General features: G+C 35.0%; 1 protein-coding gene across 4 annotated transcripts in view; it reads right to left on the bottom strand.

Moving 5' to 3' along the window:
- FSTL5 (follistatin like 5) overlaps positions 1–21593 on the bottom strand; it is a 930680-nt gene that overhangs the window by 79440 nt on the left and 829647 nt on the right. For all 4 annotated transcript variants that reach the window (XM_027567276.1, XM_027567275.1, XM_027567274.1 and 1 more), the window contains one exon: positions 4632–4781. In XM_027567276.1, coding sequence (XP_027423077.1) covers positions 4632–4781 — 150 coding nt within the window. The remainder of the gene's footprint in view (positions 1–4631; positions 4782–21593) is intronic.

The following is a 21593-nucleotide window of genomic DNA, read 5'->3' on the forward strand; positions in this document are numbered from 1 at the left end:
CTAATTTAGATTCTATTCCCCTATAGGTCATTACAGCGTATTAAGCAGACTTCTCTGTGTTATATACCAGGTTCTTGTTAATTATCTATTTTATATACAGTAATGTCTGTATATCTTTTGTTTTATTTTTTGGAATCATTGCCCCCCTCATTTGTTTTCTATAATTTTGTTTAAAATTTTGGCTTAATTTTTCAGTTTTATATTTTCTCTTCCTTATTTCTTCTTTTCCTATTATATTTATGAGTAGGTTGTGCATTTATTTTTATTTTTTCATAGACAGATACAATATTTAACACATACTTTCTTGAAATATTAAACACATATTTAACATATGCATACTAATTAGTAATTATTTCCAGTCTTACATAATACAAGAAATCTTAATATAAATAATATCAACCCTTCCCCCCACTTACATGTTTTTGTACACTATTTAAACACCTTTTTTGTTTTTTTGCTATTTTAGTCCTGTGTTTTCACTCTTAAAAATGTTGACCTTAAATTCAGGGAATACCATTATTACTGACAGTTAATATTTTAATAGATCCTATGTTTACCAATTTACTTGCTCACTATATATCATATTTAATAGCTTAGTTTATTTTCCTTATTCTTACAATGAATAGTTTCAACTTTATATAACTTTATTTTGTTGATAAAATTTTTCTACTGACCATATAATATCAGAGTATATTTTATTTCCACTTCATCCTTTAATAATATTTTTTCACTTTCTTTTGGTGTTCATTATAGCTATTGAGAAAAATTGCTACTATTCTCATAGTAATTCATCTACCATTTTTAGATCTTACTTTGATTTTATGTTTAATTGTTTCATGTCAATATATTTAGGTATTGATTTTTCTCTATTTAAGTTTCATTGCCCTTTCTAAATCTGAGAATTTAGAGTATTTTTAAATAAATTGTACAATAAATAATAAAATAAGGTATATGTATATTATGATATATAATAATATATGGTATATTATCAACTTTACCCATTTCTTTCTATTTGGTATATTATCAGATTTTCCTGTTTCTTTCTGTTTTCTCCTTCTAGAATTCATCCTTTCTATGTTAGTGTAATAGAGTCTGATATATATATATATATATATAAAGCAGCTATACTCTAATAAAAATATATATTTAATTAATTTTTATTAGAGTATAGCTGCTTTACTTTTCCCCCGGAGAAGGGAATACTCCAGTATTCTTGCCTGGAAAATCCCATGGACAGAAGAAGCTGGCAGGTTACAATCCATGGGGTCACAAGAGTAGGACACGCCTTAGCGACTAAACCACCACATAGCTGCTTTACAATGCAGAGCTAGTTTCCACTACATAACAAAGTGTATAAACTATAAACATACATATATCTCCTCTTTTTCTCAATTCCCCTCCCGTTTATGTCACCACAGAGCACTGAGTTTCCTGTACCATACAGTAGGTTCTCATTCGTTCCCTATTTTATACATAGTATCAGTGTGTATATATATATTAATCCCAATTTCCCAATTCATCTTACACCTCTTTTCCCCCTTGGTGTCCATATATTTTTTTCTTTATGTCTGTGTCTTTATTTCTGATTTGCAAATAAGATTATCTGTATGACTTTTCTGCTTTCCACATATATGTATTAATATATGACTTTTTTTTTCTTTTTCTGACTTACTTCACTCTGTATGACAGTCTCTAAGTCCATTTATATCTACACAAATGACCCAATGTTTTACTTTTTTGTGGCTGAGAAATATTCCATTATATATATGTACCAAGTGTCTCCTTGTCCAACCTGAGCTGGAAACATGTATGTCCATCTGGTCACATATTTCTCACCACTCTGCACAAGTCCCTGAATGACTGCAAAATACCATAAGTACTGGTTTTGTGGTTCTAAATAAATTCAAGAGAGTAGGTGAGTTTTAAATACAGAATCAGCAAACAATGAGAATCAACTGTAATTGATTTCTCTGCAGCAAAAATGAAAGAATAACACTTGCTCCAGGTAACTGAAATGACCTCACAATTATCTGTGCAGCCAATGTAGTCAGACACAGACAACGAATATTGTATAAATTTCCATCTCTGTAATAATAAAAATCAGGCAATACTGACTTGTGGTAACAGAAATCTGCATAATGATTACCTTTAGATAGGTAATGACTAGAAAGAGTAATAAAGCATAATTATTAATATTTTAATACCAAAATCACTGGAGAATCCATTTAGACTGAGTCTGAATTTTCTAACTTATAAAAGTGTAAGTTTTAGATTCTTGTCTGAAAAATACCCACAATAATAATTACATTATATTTTAAGATTTTATCCTTGTATGTCTTTTTCATTCTCCTGGTATTTTATAGCCATTATAGTCACTTTGAAAATGATATCATTTATGTGATTTTTTTTACCATTGCCTGAATTTTCATTATTGATATTTTCTATTAATTTTAAAATTTACATCATTGTCTGAAGATAGAAGTTATATGAATAATAAATGATGTTAACTTTTCTCACTTTCAAATATCTAGTAGGTAATACATATTCAGTTGGTGTAGGTTTCTGGTTTGAACACTGAATTTAAAGACCAGCCTGATTATTCCTGAAAGAACATCTAATTTTAACCTACCAGCTAAAGACTGTTGATAATCCTTGACTAATGCCTGTAATTCACTGGCCTATGTTGCCACTGAAATCAAAGTAAAATAAACCCGGTCAAAAATCAAGCAGTCTCAAAGACAGACACATAGGATGTAAAATATACAGAAAAATATGTTCTCCCAGTAGACACTGACCATTAGATAGACACCCATTAGATAGGGTGAACACAAGAAGTACGTAACCCTGGAGACCTTAGAATTTTCTAAAAGACAGTTATTCATCCTTTCATGACCCTACTGTTCATTCTCATATTTGAAACTGAAAAAACAATTTTATAACTCTGTAGACACCAGAGCTTTCAAACAGACACTTTTTATCTGTTTATCTGTGATACCAAGTACATCTGACAAAAGACAATTAACAAATGCATACCAAAATGGATAGATGATTGGATGAATTCATATGAAGTTGTTAAAAGCTATTATAGTGAGAAGCGTGATTTTGAACTTCTTAGAATATTTTTTGTTATAGTCAGGAATCAATATTAGAGGTACTAACAGCTACTTCAAACCAATATTGAAGCAAAAAAAAAATTATAAAAGTAAGAAATGGTTAGGTTTCAGGGTCTGTCAGAATTTTGATAGTAAACCAGTATACAGTGCCTATACCAGGCCCCGTTATAAATGCTTAAATGCTTTTATGCATTGATTGATATAATCCTTAATATAATGTTATGGGATATGTACACTTTCAAGGTGCTGCAGTAGTAATCTGCCTGCCACTGCAGGAGACGCCAGAGATGTGGGTGCAATTCCTGGGTTGAGAAGATTCTCTGAAGTAGGAAATGGCAGCTTACTTAAATATTCTTGCCCGGGAAATCCCATGGTCAGAGGAGCCTAGCTGGCTACAGTCCATGGGGTCGCAAAGAGTCAAACACAACTGAGCACACACACAAAATGTGTACAGTTATTATTCTGATTTAACAGATTATATTGATACATATCTCAGGATGCTATTTTAAGTTTGTTTCCCCTGAGCTGAGAAGCCATAGATCCTAACAGTCAAAGGCTTGGAGGCTGAAGCCAGGCTGCCAGGAGGCAAATCCTATCCTTTCCCTTGCTTGTTGTATGACGGAAGTCTAGTAGATGGTCCAAGTCGGATAGTTTTGGAAAGAGCAGGAGATAAAATAGTTGATGAGTCAAACCAGAATAGTCTCCGTAACCATAATCATGACAACATGGAAAAATTACATGGCAAGATTGGAAATTTTTTTCTCTGTCATAGACCTATGCATATTTGTTTTACTACTGTGGTAAAACCTACTAAATTATTATTATCCATTAAATCTATTATTGTTCAGCCTTTGTTATGAATCAAATGATAAAGCTATAATACTGTTTCTGTGATGGTAACTGCTGATGCTGCTAAGTCGCTTCAGTCGTGTCTGACTCTGTGTGACCCCATAGATGGCAGCCCACCAGACTCCCCCGTCCCTGGGATTCTCCAGGCAAGAACACTGGAGTGGGTTGCCATTTCCTTCTCCAATGCATGAAAGTGAAAAGTGAAAGTGAATTTGGTCAGTTATGTCCGACTCTTCATGACCCCACAGACTGCAGCCTACCAGGCTCCTCTGCCCAGGGGATTTTCCAGGCAAGAGTACTGGAGTGGGGTGCCATTGTAACTAGGATACCTTAATTGTCCATGGACCAGGAAGGACTCTCTTTGCTCTGTACATAAAAAGCAACTCTGAGGATGATTTCTGTGTAAATGGTCATGTTGGGATTATAAAGTATTCTTGGAATCTAATTGTTGAAAATAAAAGCTCTTTCAATTGCTTGTTTAATTGCTTAGGGTCAAGTAGTAGAGTGAGAGGAGAGTTTGCAGAAAACTCATGTATTTTCTATTTATTCAAGTAATGAAACAAGTTATCAATGACAATCAACTGACAGGTTACCTCGTAATGACTATTACATTAAATTAAATTTTCTTTAAAACTACTTTCACTTTCAAAAAAGAGTAGTCATTCATACCTGAACAACTTTTTGAGACTGCACGTCAACAACAAGGACTCTATCCAAAGTTGGCTGTGCGACATAGATGAACTTGTCCTTGACATTGACAGCTGAGGCCCACACACACCTCTGGATTTCATCACCTTCAGCTTTGGGACAGACTTCATCCTAAAATTTAGAAAATATAAAATTAAATGAATATCTTCAATTATAACATGGACATGGACATATCACAAGTAACATTAATGCTGGACACTTTACTACTTTTGTCATAGAAAGTTATATATATTTGTATATGTATAAATACATATGGTAATATATATTTATATGCTATATATTTATATCAAATATATAGAGTTAAACAAAACAGTATGCAGTACATAGTTAAGTTCATTAAATGTGTATAGAAACTATCGTGAATAATTCTTTAGAATATATTTTCTCAAGTTTTAATTGCTCATTTATAGTAATATATGAATATTGCTATAGTCCTTTCATCCATCCCTACCTGTTCATAACTCAGTAACTGCTTAAATACATAATAAATCCAATGTTTCCTCCCAAATCCCCCGGTCTCAAACTTCTGTATCAGACATCAGAAACCACACTAAGTACATCTAGAGCCTCTCCAAACCCAAGGTACATTCATAGTCCTTTCAAAAGCTACCAAACCCACTGAAAAAGAAGAATCCGAATTTATGGAGAATCAGGAACTTGGAATATATGATAAAGATTTTTTTTTCATAATGTTTATTTTATTTTTGATTTGGTATCAAGGTCAAATTTTACAAAATTCTTTCATCTGAACTTTTTTTTTTTTTTTTTTGCTGCATTACCCTAGAACTGCCTTCTGGCTGAATATTATATTGTTTGTGCTAGATCTTCTATTTCATCCTTCAAAATTAAATAAATGTTGAAGGTATACTTATGTCCTTCTGATTTGCATCTGCAGATATTGAACGTAGAATAATGTCATTTAGGTCTTTATTTTTGCTCCAGGTTTTCCTTTTATTCACTGGTTTGCTTTTCTGGTGGCTCAGGTGATAAAGAATCTTCCTGCAATGTGGCACACCCAGGTTCAATTCCTGGGCCAGAAAGATCCCCCGGAGAAGTGAATGGCTATCCACTCTAGTATTCTTGCCTGGAGAATTCCACGGAGAGAGGAGTCTGGCAGGCTATAGACAGTGTGGTCACAAAGAGTCGGACATGACTGAGTGAAACACACACACATTGGGTTTGTAATTCTCTCAGTTTATTTATAGTTAGAAAAACCACTAGTAAGAGAGCTCCACACAAAATATATGTATAAGCGTATATTTATTTAATGATAATATAATGATAAACACTGATTCTAGTGTGGCACTTTTTTATGATTTAGGCCTGATTTCTGAGTACCATGTCTAACATTGATTTGTATACTCTAGGTAGTAACTCCAAAGCTCAATTAAAATACTCTCTTTCTTCTCTAATTTGAACAAAAACAATTATTTTTCATCAAAGAGCCCATCCACCATTTGTATTTAATAATCATGAAACAAAATCAATAAAATGTTCATTATCAACACCACCTAAACATTTCTTTCAATGAAAAGATAATACTGACAGTAGATAAACCATATCTGGCATTTAGTAACTAAAATGAATGCCACAGTAATTCTCAGGCAGCACAACCGCAGAAGATGCTTCTCTTTCTTGCATAAAATTTGGAAAGTAATGTAAAACCCAGAGCACTTTGGAATGAGAAGCTCAGTATTTGCTCTGCTGGTTTTGTTCTCCACCCTTAGATCTAATTCCGAAGAACCTGGAGGGCCCACTCATTTTTAAAATCCAGTCCAGAAGTACCAAGTTCACTAAAACACCAGGGACATACAACAGTAGTGTTTCCTGAACAGTGCAGTTGTTCCAGGCTTCCAGGACATAAACAGACACACAAAAAAGAAAACTAAATATCCAATGTATGTTTCTGGTAGTTATGGAGGGTTGGAATGAACACCATTTTATAGAATGCACCACAATAATATTAAGATTACCATCAGCAGTGAGTGTCCATGGCACCCATCGGCAGGCAGCATGAGCCAAAAGGCAGAAATCTGTTCTCAGCACATGTCCAGAACACAGTACAGGATTTTACCTTCATTCATCAATTTTCAATGAAACGTTATTTTCTACACCAAACATTTTTCTTTAGAAGAATCTTGAACATCTTTGACAAGGACCTATTTCATGAGAACCAAACACTATATAAAATATGTACTTGAGAAACCTGAAAAGATGGGGAAAAGTGGGACCTAAGGTTGATGAAAGTTTCTGAATATAGGGAAGTTGTTTACAAATTCTTTGCTGTTATGTAAAATCTCACAATGAAACCTGCCAAAATAACAGAAAGCATGAGTGACCTGACACGAAACTGTCAGCCGAACAACTGCTGAACCAGGAGCAATTTCCACCTCTTTGCTACAAAACTATTCAACAGGAAAATAAACTGCTCTGCTGGGAATTATCTCCTACTTTGTATGCTGTCACTAGAAGATGTCCCTGACCAGACTCACAATCGTTTTTACAAAGCCATTAAAACTTTCCTGACAGTCACCCTAAATTTTCTTTGCTGTGCTTTATGCCATTATTTCTGATTATAGTCTATTAGGTCCCTTTTTACAGTAACAGTCCTCTTTTTCCAGATTACATAGATGAATACTTATTTCTGAGGATAGGAATAGTAGGGGAATATATTTCACATGCATTAGGCACTCAGTGGGATAAAAGAAAAGCTAAAAAATACCAGAGATGCAAAAGAAGATTAAGATAATAGGTACTGATGAGGAAAACTGTCAGTAATTATATTAAAGAGTATCATTCAATCATCTTTATAGAAACGTATACTGTCATTGAGAGTAAAAGGGTTAATACGTATTTAGAGCTAATGAGAATGAGCCAATAATAAAAAGACAATTCTAGCTCATAATTAATACTTATCTATTTCCTTGTAGGTCACTTACATATTTGATTATATATTTCCTGTGTATGAATTATCTTCTTCCAAAATTTTAAAGGAATATACCATTAGTGACAATGGAAATTTTAACTTAGCAATTAAAGTAATGTTGATGCTTCCTGATCTGCTAAACCAAACTTATAGTTTGAATAGTTGAATATATTTTGAATATTCAAAATATAGTTTGAATATATACATATATATTCATCTTCTATAGGACTCAGTCCTTCTCATTTATTGTATTGATTACCTATTACAAATACTTTGCTCTTAAATCTCCAGTCTTGTATCTTTCCTCCTTTTCTTCATAGTCACTCCTATGCCATTCATAGTGAGGATGAATGGATTTGTTACAAGCACCTCTGTTTCCCTTTCATCCAGTTCAACAGGATTCTGGCATTATTCTTTCCTCCCATCCTCTCTCTAATTACGGTTTGTCCACTATCCTTTGCATGCAGAAACAATCTGCCTACATTTAATCAATGTGCTAAGTCACTTTAGTCATGTCCAACTCTTTGTGACCCTTTGGACTGTAGGCTGGTAGTCTCCTCTGTCTGTGGGATTTTCCAGGCAAGAATACTGGAGTAGGTTGCCATGCCCTCCTTCACAGGATCTTCCCAATTCAGGGATCAAACTCCTGTCTCTTATGTCTCCTGCATCGGCAGGCAGGTAGCACCACCTGGGAAGCCCACGTTTAATCTATAACTGTAGTTATACTTCCAGGTGCATTGGAACACGCACATGCCTTAGTAATTTAAGCAAATATTAATTGAATTCATCTGCTTTCCGTTCCAATAACCAATCTAATTCTCTTTATATTTTGAGCAAGTTTTCGAGAACCTTAATTTCATTTCTTGACCTTTCATTCTAAATCGTTCATACTTCAAACTGGCATTTGAGAGATCCTGGCTCTTCCAAAAGAGAGGTCTTGAAAACTCATCAATGGCCTCAGAATTTACAATCATTGGTCTTCACTTCTTGTTGGGGATAATTTATTGGACACTTTCTATGTGAAAGATATCATGCAAAGCTATGTTTGGAAAGAAAAACATGAAGATGAGTGAATGCCTGCTCTCAACTTGCTTATCATTTCTCTCATATTCATCTGTTTCAGAATTTGGTTCTTCCTGGAATACGTTTTTTCAGTGTTGTAAGACAGAATTAGCGATCAATGGCCCCAGACCAATTTCAGTCCACTGCCTATTTTGGTATGTGGCTTAGGAACTAAGAATTTTTTTGGCATTTTTTTAATGGTTGAAGAAAAGTCAAAAGAAGAATACTATGTGGTGACAGGTAAACATCAAATGGTATTCAAATTCACATAAATAAATATTTATTGGAACATATCTACACCCATTCATTTAAATAGTATCTATCATGTGGGGAGAGAGCACCTGACCTGCCTCTTGAGAAATTTGTATGCAGGTCAGGAATCAACAGTTAGAACTGGACATGGAACAACAGACTGGTTCCCAATGGGAAAAGGAGTACGTCAAGGCTGGATATTGTCACCCTGCTTATTTAACTTATATGCAGAGTACATCATGAGAAACGCTGGACTGGAAGAAACACAAGCTGGAATCAAGATTGCCGGGGGAAATATCAATAACCTCAGATATGCAGATGATACCACCCTTATGGCAGAAAGTGAAGAGGAACTAAAAAGCCTCTTGATGAAAGTGAAAGAGGAGAGTGAAAAGTTGGCTTAAAGCTCAACATTCAGAAAACGAAGATCATGGCATCCGGTCCCATCACTTCATGGGAAATAGATGGGGAAAAAGTGGAAACAGTGTTAGACTTTATTTTTTGGGGCTCCAAAATCACTGCAGATGGTGACTGCAGCCATGAAATTAAAAGACGCTTACTCCTTGGAAGGAAAGTTATGACCAACCTAGATAACATATTGAAAAGCAGAGACATTACTTGGCCAACAAAGGTCCATCTAGTCAAGGCTATGGTTTTTCCAGTGGTCATGTATGGGTGTGAGAGTTGGACTGTGAAGAAGGCTGAACGTCAAAGAATTGATGCTTTTGAACTGTGGTGTTGGAGAAGACTCTTGAGACTCCCCTGGACTGCAAGGAGATCCAACCAGTCCATTCTGAAGGAGATCAGCCCTGGGATTTCTTTGGAAGGAATGATGCTAAAGCTGAAACTCCAGTTCTTTGGCCACCTCATGCGAAGAGTTGACTCATTGGAAAAGACTCTGATGCCGGGAGGGATTGGGGGCAGGAGGAGAAGGGGACGACAGAGGATGAGATGGCTGGATGGCATCACTGACTCGATGGACATGAGTCTGAGTGAACTCCCGGAGTTGGTGATGGACAGGGAAGCCTGGCATGCTGCGATTCATGGGGTCACAAAAAGTCAGACACTACTGAGCAACTGAACTGAACTGAACTGATGCAACAGCTGAGATCACTTATAGTACTGCACATGCACGTCACGAGGTTTATGTAACAGCTGAGATCATTGGTAACACTGTGCATGTGCATCACGAGGTACTCGCTTGGTCACAGGCTACTTTCTGCAGTACACCTGTATAAGCTTCACCTTGAAAGCCCTGACTGCTGCTGCTGCACTGAGGCTACATTGGAGTGACACCATGATTATGTTATATGAGATTATGATACGGCTCCATTATGGCTGCTTTATGGTTCTGTTGTGCCTGCTGCTAAGGCTGCTCTGTCAGCCAGGAGAGAGGCTGTGTTATGGCTGCCTTGCCAGCCAGAAGAGTATAAACTTATCTGCAGATCCTATGGCTCCTCAAATCTTCCAGCCTCCAAGGTTGCACCTTGCCTACCCTGGATAGTAGCTACCCAGTGAAAAGGGTACCTCACAGCGAACAGTAGGACAGTATGAATAGCAAGACAATTGCATCACAGACAGGATAAGTGATACATATCTCAATATTTAAAAAGAAAATAACTCAATTAAAAAGTGGACAGAGGACCTGAATAGGTATTTTTTCCAAAGACATACAGATGGACAACAGGCCTATGAAAACAGACACTAATCATCAGGGAAATGCAAATTAAAACTACAGTGATACATCACATCACATCTGCCAGAATGGCTGTCATCAAAATGACAACAAATAAAGAACCTGTCTGCCAATGCTGGAGACACCAGAGATGTGGGTTCAATCCCTGGGTCGGGAAGACTCCATGGAGGAGGAGATGGCAACATACTCCAGTATTCTTGCCTGGACAGTCTCATGGACAAAGGAGCCTGCCAGGCTACAGTTCATGGGGTCGCAAAGACTCTGAGCATACATGCAATATAAACCTAATCTTAGCTAGATTATATAGATAGGTACCATGTATCTATCTACATTATCTGTGTATCTATATCTAAATAGCTGTCATTCATGTACCTGTCTGTGTGTTCATGTGTGCGTATGTATTCTCCTTTTAAAATTTATATTCTATTTAACTTTGGAATCAACTTTAATGCTTTCTTTAATACAGTACACTTTCTTCTATTATGTTTCTATTTCAAATTGCCTATTCAATAGTTTTTTGGGGAAGACAGGGAGGGAGGAAGATCTGGTGAATGGCAAGGCCAAATATTAATTCCTGGTTGTCATTCAACCATGATAATAATAAGGCAAAAAGAATAAACTCTTAAAGGAATTGAATGTAAAATAAATAGATCAGAAAAGCAAAGTCTGAGACTTGACTTTCCTCAAGTCACCAGAAGGGAACAAAAGCTAAAGAAACTACTAAAGGTGGAATTTAACTAATAGGATTAAGTGACAACCAGGGTAAGTTATAGCCTGGAATCCATATCAGCAAACTTGTATTCTGCATGGTCCATATAGTAAATAGCTTAGGCTTTCCCATTCATATTGCCTTCATCTACGTGAAAGTGCAGACAACATATATTTTTCTTCCAGATTTATTGAGATATAACTGACATACAGCACTGTGTACACTGAAGGTGTAGAACATAATAATTTAACTTCCATCATGGAATGATCATCACACTAAGTTTAGTGAACATCTAGCATCTCACATAAATGCAAAATAGACAAAATTGTTTTCCCTTGTGATGAGAACTCTCATTGTTTACTCTCTTAACAATATTCATATGTAAGATGAGGCAGTGTTCATTAAACTCGTCATGTCATCCATTACATCCCTAGCATTTATTTATCATATAACTAGAAGTTTGTGTTGCATTCAGGTAATTCTATCTTTCCCCATTCTCTGACTTGCTGCTGCTGCTGCTGCTGCTGCTAAGTCGCTTCAGTCGTGTCCGACTCTGTGTGACCCCATAGACGGCAGCCCATCAGGCTCCACCGTCCCTGGGATTCTCCAGGCAAGAACACTAGAGTGGGTTGCCATTTCCTTCTCCAATGCATGAAAGTGAAAAGTGAAAGTGAAGTCACTCAGTCTTGTCCAACTTAGCAACCCCATGAACTGCAGCCCACCAGGCTCCCCCGTCCATGGGACTTTCCAGGCAAGAGTACTGGAGTGGGGTTCCATCGCCTTCTCCATTCTCTACCTTGGGTAACCTCAAATCTGATCTCTTTTCTATGAGTTTGTTTACTTGTTTGTTTTTAAAGTATAAGTGACACTATGTTAGGTGGCAGTGTGCAATATAGTGATGCAGTCTTTCTCTATATTGCAGAATGATCACCACAATAAATCTGGTTACTACCTGTCACCATACATAGATACTACATTATTATTGACTGTATTCCCCCACACTATACATTTTGTCCCCATAACTCATGTATTTTGTAACTGGAAGCCTGCACCTCTTAATCTCCCTCACCTATTTCATTTATTTCCCCACCCCTCCCCTCAGACACTCACCTTTTTGTTCTCTTTATCTATGACTTAATTTCTGTCTTACTATGTTTGTTCACTTGTTTTGTTTTTTTTTTTTTTTGGATTACATATATAAGTGAAATCACACTATATTCATCTTCCTCTGATTTATTTTAGTTACCATAATACCCTCTAGGTTCATCTACATTGTCAAAAATGGCAAGGTTTCACTCATCTTTATGGATGAGTAATATTCCATGGTATACATAAATAAATTCTTTTTATCCATTCATCTGTTGATGGGCACTTAGGTTGCTTCCATATCTTCGCTATTGTAAATAATGCTGCAGTGAAAATATTTTTTTTTGTTTTCTTCAGAAAAATACTCAGAAATGGAATTCCTTGGTTGTATGGTAATTCTATTTTTAATTTTCTTAGGAAGTTTCATATTATTTTCCACAGTGGCTGCATCTATGTACAATTCCACCAGCTTGGGCAGATTCTTTACAACTGAGTCACCTAGGAAGCCCTTGACTTATATTCTGGAAGTTTAAAAAACTAAGCAATTCTACAAAGTAATAAAAAATGGGATAGTAAAATAAGAAAGTAATTGACAATAATAATTATGCATAACCCTACATATAGAACATTAGTATACTCAACATGTAAAATAGCTTGTTTAAAAATATGTTACAGGCTGCTGCTGCTGCTGCTAAGTCGCTTCAGTCGTGTCTGACTCTGTGCGACCCCCTAGACGGCAGCCCATCAGGATTCCCCATCCCTGGAATTCTTCAGGCAAGAACACTGGAGTGGCTTGCCATTTCCTTCTCCAATGCAGGAAAGTGAAAAGTGAAAGTGAAGTCGCTCAGTCGTGTCCAACTCTGAGCGACCTCATGGACTGCAGCCTTCCAGGCTTCTCCGTCCATGGGATTTTCCAGGCAAAAGTACTGGAGTGGGGTGCCATTGCCTTCTCCGCTTTATAGGCTAGGGTTCTCTAATATATAAAGAAAGGCAAATACATGAACTTCTGCATAATTTGGATTACAAATGCATTCTGTCATTTGCATAGCTGTGAATGAAAACACACTGGCAATAGTATTATAAAGAAGGTAGAAATAAGCATGCAACAAATCAGGTTACCTAAGCTGTATACACTCAACGTGGGTGCCACATTGTGGGTTCACTCAAGAGTAGTATATAGATGCTTCTAGATCCAGAATGAATTACTGGGAATGAATTTTGAGTCAAAGGTAAAGAGAGAGGCTTTGATGTTTGATAAAAATGTAAGCATTAAGTTTGAAAACCCCTAGACATATTGTCGACCTGATTCTCTCACTGATCAGATCCTTAACTATGATAATAAATTGGTTTCATATATAAACTACTGTGTAGAAAATAAACTAATGAAAACCTACTGTGCAGCACAGGGAGCTCTACTCAGTGCTCTGTGGTGACCTAAATGGGAAGGGAATCCAAAACAGGGGGGCTATATGTATAGCTGATTCACTTTGGTGTACAGCAAAACTGACACAATATTGTAAAGCAACAATACTCCAATTATTTTTTTTTAAGAAAATAAGATTTCAGCAGTTCTCCTGGCTTAACATTACTGCTTCTCTACCAGTCAGATTCCTAAGACTGGCAGGAGATTCTGCTCCCTTGGAGGCAGCTGAGAACTGGGGAGAAAAAAGTTTTGCAAAAAGAAAAAAATTAAATCTTACTGAAAATATGTAATGGTGATCTTTATTATTTTCCAACAAATGATCTGTTCTCAGCAAGATTGTTCTCCTCAATATTTCATAAAAACCAGTAATTTCCCTCAGTGACTAAAAAGCATATCACACATTTTATTAATCAAATTCCTTTTAATCTACATTTACAGCCACACTTCCAAAACCTATATAATTCATCCCTAATTTCTATGAGTCTTACTCGTTTCTTCTTGTCTGAATTTTCATAGCATTTACATTCGGTGTAACATGATTTGGCCTTTAATCATGCATTATCATTCCCACCTAAAATGTTAGCCTTTGCTATTCCTGTCTTTCTACATTTTCCAAACATACTGGGGAAAGTACAATAGTACTTCAGCAAACACATGTTTGAATATCACTTATTGTAGCAAAAATAAAGGGAGTGGAACCAAAAGGTGTGTATTTCTCAAACATGATGTTAAATCCTATGCCATGTTATCCAGAGTCACTGAGAAACCAAATTTTAGAGCATTTTCAAATTATGGTCTCTGGATAGCTGTCAGTGGCATATCATTTGTTACCAAGTTGAGAATAGTATAGAAATGGAAAATAATCACTTAGAATCTTCAGGTATACAAATATTTGTATTTAAATTTGAGCTTCTCATGAATACACTAGATATAATGTATTCCTTTTAATCTTGCTTTGCTAAATATAACTTGTATTTATATTTTATATATACATTTATATATAAAATATAACTAAATTTATTAAAAAACATACAATAACATATTAAACAATTTAATATCAATGGTTATCTCCCTTACTGAATTTTTTTAAGGCAATGAAGTTGAAGTACTTTCATCAATTTTTAATCAAGATCACTGCTTATAACACAAGTTTTACAACTGCTATTTTCTACAATTAGATATATTCAATTTATCTAATTATTGTTGCCATTTCATTTATGAAAATGTCATAAACAGTCCAGTTCATATTAATCAAAATACAGGTAATCATAGCAGTTTAGGGCTGATTTACCTTAATTTGGCTTATCAAAGAAAATTGCCAGACAGCATTATTTTGATTCTAGAATATCAAAGTTACTCAGACCACATAGAAATAGAAATAGAAATTTTCATCCTTTCTTTTAATATGAAGTTAGTGCATGTATTTTTGCCAACAAAGGTCCGTCTAGTCAAGGCTATGGTTTTTCCAGTGGTCACGTATGGATGTGAGAGTTGGACTGTGAAGAAAGCTGAGCACCTCTCTGACATACATCACAGCAGGATCCTCTATGACCCACCTCCCAGAATATTGGAAATAAAAGCAAAAATAAACAAATGGGACCTAATTAACCTTAAAAGCTTCTGCACATCAAAGGAAACTATTAGCAAGGTGAAAAGACAGCCTTCAGAATGGGAGAAAAATAATAGCAAATGAAGCAACTGACAAACAACTAATCTCAAAAATATACAAGCAACTCCTACAGCTCAATTCCAGAAAAATAAATGACCCAATCAAAAAATGGGCCAAAGAACTAAATAGACATTTCTCCGAAGAAGACATACAGATGGCTAACAAACATATGAAAAGATGCTCAACATCACTCATTATCAGAGAAATGCAAATCAAAACCACAATGAGGTACCATCTCACACCAGTCAGAATGGCTGCGATCCAAAAGTCTACAAATAATAAATGTTGGAGAGGGTGTGGAGAAAAGGGAACCCTCTTACACTGTTGGTGGGAATGCAAACTAGTACAGCCACTATGGAGAACAGTGTGGAGATTCCTTAAAAAACTGGAAATAGAACTGCCTTATGATCCAGCAATCCCACTGCTGAGCATACACACTGAGGAAACCAGAAGGGAAAGAGACACGTGTACCCCAATGTTCATCGCAGCACTGTTTATAATAGCCAGGACATGGAAGCAACCCAGATGTCCATCAGCAGATGAATGGATAAGAAAGCAGTGGTACATATACACAATGGAGTATTACTCAGCCATTAAAAAGAATACATTTGAATCAGTTCTAATGAGGTGGATGAAACTGGAGCCTATTATACAGAGTGAAGTAAGCCAGAAAGAAAAACACCAATACAGTATACTAACGCATATATATGGAATTTAGAAAGATGGTAACAATAACCCGGTGTACGAGACAGCAAAAGAGACACTGATGTATAGAACAGTCTTATGGACTCTGTGGGAGAGGAAGAGGGTGGGAAGATTTGGGAGAATGGCATTGAAACATGTAAAATATCATGTATGAAATGAGATGCCCATCCAGGTTCAATGCACGATACTGGATGCTTGGGGCTAGTGCACTGGGACGACCCAGAGGGATGATATGGGGAGGGAGGAGGGAGGAGGGTTCAGAATGGGGAACACATGTATACCTGTGGCAGATTCATTTTGATATTTGGCAAAACTAATACAATTATGTAAAGTTTAAAAATAAAATTAAATTAAAAAAAAAAGAAAGCCGAGCACCGAAGAATTGACGTTTTTGAACTGTGGTATTGGGGAAGACTCTTGAGAATCCCTTGGACTGCAAGGAGATCCAACCAGTCCATTCTGAAGGAGATCAGCCGTAGGATTTCTTTGGAAGGAATGATGCTAAAGCTGAAACTCCAATACTTTGGCCACCTCATGCGAAGAGTTGACTCATTGGAAAAGACTCTGATGCTGGGAGGGATTGGGGGCAGGAGGAGAAGGGGACGACAGAGGATGAGATGGCTTGATGGCATCACCGACTCGATGGATGTTAGTATGGGTGAACTCCAGGAGTTGGTGATGGACAGGGAGGCCTGGTGTGCTGCGATTCATGGGGTCGCAAAGAGTCGGACACGACTGAGCGACTGAACTGAACTGAACTGAACTAATGCATGTATGTCTTTCAGTGATATAATAAAAATGGAGCAGACAACATTACAGTATCATAAACCGAGGACTGGTTTCTTTTTAGAAACAATGTATTAGAGAGATTAAAAAATAGGCTTTGAGGTCAAGCAGACATAGACATAATCCAGTTTTATAATCACATTAGCTATATGAATACTCCTCTAAAGCTTTATGTCACCTGTATAATATTATCAATCACATAGGACTAATCAGTGGGTTAAATGAGGTTATGTTTGAAAAGGTCAAATGAGCAATAAGTGCTACCTGTTATTTTCATACAGAAAATTCACCATGGGCTACATTTTATGAAAATTATAACAGTCTATGAATTTTTCATCATTTTTTTCAGTTTCCAAAATGCTTTGGAGGGAAGTTGTGTATATTTAAGAATTTCGATAGGTGTTTTAAATATAGAATAACAGTTGCATAATAAGAAGAAAAATTTTCCCTTTATCATTTTGCAGTTCTATGATATTGAGCTAATTATCTTTTCTCAATTTCCTTATCTAGAAATCGAGAGGGTTAATTAGAATTTGTCCATTGTTCTAATAAAAGAAAAAAAAAAGGTATTTGAATTACTTCTATTCTGCTTAAGCAGAAAATATTTTATTAGTTTTTAGAAGTATTAGTGTTATTGTATTAGATCCACCCATGTTGTTGCCAATGGAAGAATTTCTTTTTTGTTTTGTTTTGGCCATCCCATGCAGCTTGCAAGATTTTAGTTCCCCAATCAAAGATTGAACCTGGACCCTTGGCAGTGAAAGCTCAGAGTCCTAACCACTGGATTACCAGGGAATTCCCAGAATCTCATTCATTTCCATGACTAATATTCTACTGTATGTGTGTGTGTGTTTGTGTGTGTGTATAAATCACATCTTTAACCATCCATCTGTTGATGGGCAATTGGGTTGCTTCCATATTTTGAGTATTGCAAATAATACTACAATGAATATAAGGGTGCATGAATCTTTTCATATCAGTGTTTTTATGTTCTCTGGATATATATCCAGCAGTGGAATTGCTGGGTCATATGGTAGTTCCCTTTTTAGATTTATGAGGAGCCTCTGTACTGATTTCCACACTGACTGTAGCAATTTACATTCACACCAACAGTGTAGGAAGGTTTCTTTTCCTCCATATCCTCACTAGTATTTGTTATTTGTAGAGTTTTTAATGATGGCCATGTTCACAGGAGTGAGGTGAATAATCAATTTAAAAAGAAATAAATTTGTAGAGTATTAAATTTCAAATGTCCACAGAACATAAGAGATGAAAGAACCTTAGACGTTTTGTGAATGCAAGGCTAAATAATTTGTTTGTTGGTTCTCCTGGCTTGGGGTTGATCCAAATTTCAGTGAACACTGAGAATCCAGGGGCAGGGACTTAATGTCTATTTGGAAAGGCATACATTTGAATAATGGGGAAATCAAATTAAATGTTAAGACCATGGGTTTCCCTTTAGATACAAGAACCAGTAGAGTTCAACAAAATGTCCTTTGAACTGAAAACTAATATTAAGTGCTAAAGGAATTAGAAAAATATGGGGGATATCAGGACATGTAAATTATATGGATGCACAAGGTTCATGATGGATCAGTTCAAATAAATGTAATGTAGATAGTTGTAATTAAAAAATTAGTTGTGTTTCATTTCATTTTCCAAAGTGATGAAGATTTGATTTTTATAAAAGTGATTTGTACAAAAGTTATGAAACAGCAAATGTACTCTTTCCTAACTTTATTTAACAAAGCACAATGGGTAAGTTGGTTAGATAGGGTGAATATAAATTATTTAAAAATTCTTTTTTCACCTGATAACACATAAAAAATATAGAAAGATGAAAGTTACTTCTTTGTTCTTGATTCTAATTTTTTAAGTAACAATAGAGAATATTTGTTTAAATGGTCATTTCCAACTATGGATTAATAGTAAAGATTAAAAGGACTATAAGAAGACTCTGTTTGGATTAATTTACCTTGACATTTCATTTGAAGCATCAAGATAAATTAATTCAAATAGATTCATTTAAAATGTATTTTGTGCATGTTCTTAGTCATGTCTGACTCTTTGGGACCCCATGGACTGTAGCCTGCCAAGCTCTTTGTTCATGGGATTGTCCAGGAAAGAATAGTGGAATGGGTTGTCATTTCCTCCTTCAGGGGATCTTCCTGACCCAGGGACCAAACCTACATTTCCTGTGTCTCCTGCATTGGAAGAGGGGTTTTTACCACTGAGCTACCTGGAAAGCCCCAAATGTATTATAAACCAAGCAATTTTATTTTCATATATTTCATTTCTCTGTGTTCTTATTACTTAAGCAAATGTAGATTTTTAAATAAATAATACCTGTGAAACAGATTTTCAGGCAGTTGAGGGAATGACTTCTACAAAACAGGATTGAGGCAAAAAGCTTGAAGTTTACTTTGGGAGATCATAAGCATTAACAAACTATCTTTAGCCATTTAAGGGACTTTCATATAGATTCTATTCCTTGATGCTTTCTAGTTCTTTTATTAAATTGAGTAAATTAAATTAGTTATTATTGTTATAAATCCATAGGATAAATAGGAAACAAAGCTAAACTTTTAATGAAAAAGGTCAAGCAATATGAATGCAATTGTATACCAGAAATATGTGCCCTTCTCTTTCTTTAAATGCATGATTTTTTTAATGTTAATTTAAAGATTTTTTGGGGGGGGGACATTAGTTGATGAGCAAGACATGTTTTACTGATTACTTTTCTAAGAATATCTATGTCATCTCTCCCTCTGAATAGCTTACTCTGTCTAGCAACCATTTAAAAAATGTTGACATAGAAGTGTAAACTGAGGTAATTTTATGATTATTGCATTCTCTACACTTGTTTAGTACAGTGTATATTATTTAGGAATTTGTTTTTGGAGGAAAGTAATCTCACAATGCAAATGGCACAGGGTCATCTTGATGGAGTTCACTGTCTCCCCATATTAACTGGCAGAGGGCGCTTTATGTGGAAGGCAGGCTTAATCATTTTTTTCAAAATGTCATTTGACTGAAAAATATTATTCTGAAGTATGGTAGATTTATCTTCAAAAATTATAAGGCTGGTTAGAGGATAATTATATACATGTGTACTTCTGAACTGTATTATAATTCACACATTAATTTACTCCACATAGGAGCACCTATACTGAGTATCATTGCACCTTACTTTTCTGGTCAACATTCTTTGAAAGTCATTTTAGCAGGATTCATGTTATTAACTAGTTAATGATTATTATTGCAAAAAACTTCTATTCTATCTCTCATAGGTATGAAGTGAGTGGATACTGGCCAAATAATTTATACACATACAAAATATTTTGCTATGTTTGTACTAATTAACGTAAAGCTATAAAATTATACCCATTTTAAAATCAAATGTTGTAAACCTTTAAAAATAAATGCTACATTAAAAAATAATTTACCTCTGGACCTACCTTCTTTATGGGTGGTAAGAGGACAGATCAAAAGTACATTTTTTTTGTATTTTCTCTTTAAAACTATATCTTTATTATATTGTCTTCAGAATTGCATTTGGTCTTGCCCCTTTTTATTGACAAATCTGAAAAGGTTCTGCCACACTATCCAGCTCAGTAATATTCTCAAGTAATAAACTGAAGATAATATGGAATAAGAATTCACCAAAACTGCCTCTGTGATTTAGGTTAGTGTAAATCCTTTATGTATGTAGATTATATAATCCTCCCTTTTTTTTGCATCTTTAAGCTTTCTAAATAATTTCAAAAGTAAACTATAGGACATAAGATAATTTTTGCACAATTATATTCATTATATCTGTACACTGAAAGTTACATATTTTAAGAAATTTAGAAAATATAAAACTGTTATATGATAAATTATATGGAGAAATATTGAATCATCATTGTAAACTTTCAGCAATATTTTAAAAATTTGTGATTTAGTCATTTAATAAAGACATTAATTTTCTATATTGTTTTCCTTCCTTCAAATTGTTCAAGCTGAGACTAATGACCTATCTAAATATGAAAAAGATATTAATGAAATGACAAGCTTTCAGTGTTAAATTAATATTTTGACAACTACGGTTGAAATAGAAAATGTTAGCAATGGGAAATCAAGCAAGAGATTAAAGTTAAATATAAAGTTTAAGACATGTAAAGAAAAAAATAAGGACTAAAATTAGAATAAATCATGAAGATCATAAATCTAATCCTCAAAACATTACAAAAAATATGTAGTTTTCAACATATTAAGAAAAGAAGAAAGTTAGGGATTTTGTAAGCAATATTATCCTTCAGAGAGAAACATCACAAGAAAACATCTAATATTGATGATTCAAGAAATATTTCTAAGCACATTAGTTAAAGTGATTAAATGTGATTACTTACATGAAGACAGACTGGGGATGCGCAAAGTAACAAACTACTACTTTTTAATCTAAATTTTTTGTATTATTATTATTTTTTACCATGCCAATCTGTTGCTTTGAATAAGTCAATTGGTACTTTTTTGTGTGAATAAAGCTAAATCTTAGACCAGAAACAGTAATTTAAGAGCCATAGACTGATTTATGTAATTTTGAAATGCTCAAGTAGAAACGTTTCAT

This window comes from Bos indicus x Bos taurus, chromosome 17 (genome assembly GCF_003369695.1).
Source record: "Bos indicus x Bos taurus breed Angus x Brahman F1 hybrid chromosome 17, Bos_hybrid_MaternalHap_v2.0, whole genome shotgun sequence".
Classification (NCBI taxonomy): domain Eukaryota; kingdom Metazoa; phylum Chordata; class Mammalia; order Artiodactyla; family Bovidae; genus Bos; species Bos indicus x Bos taurus.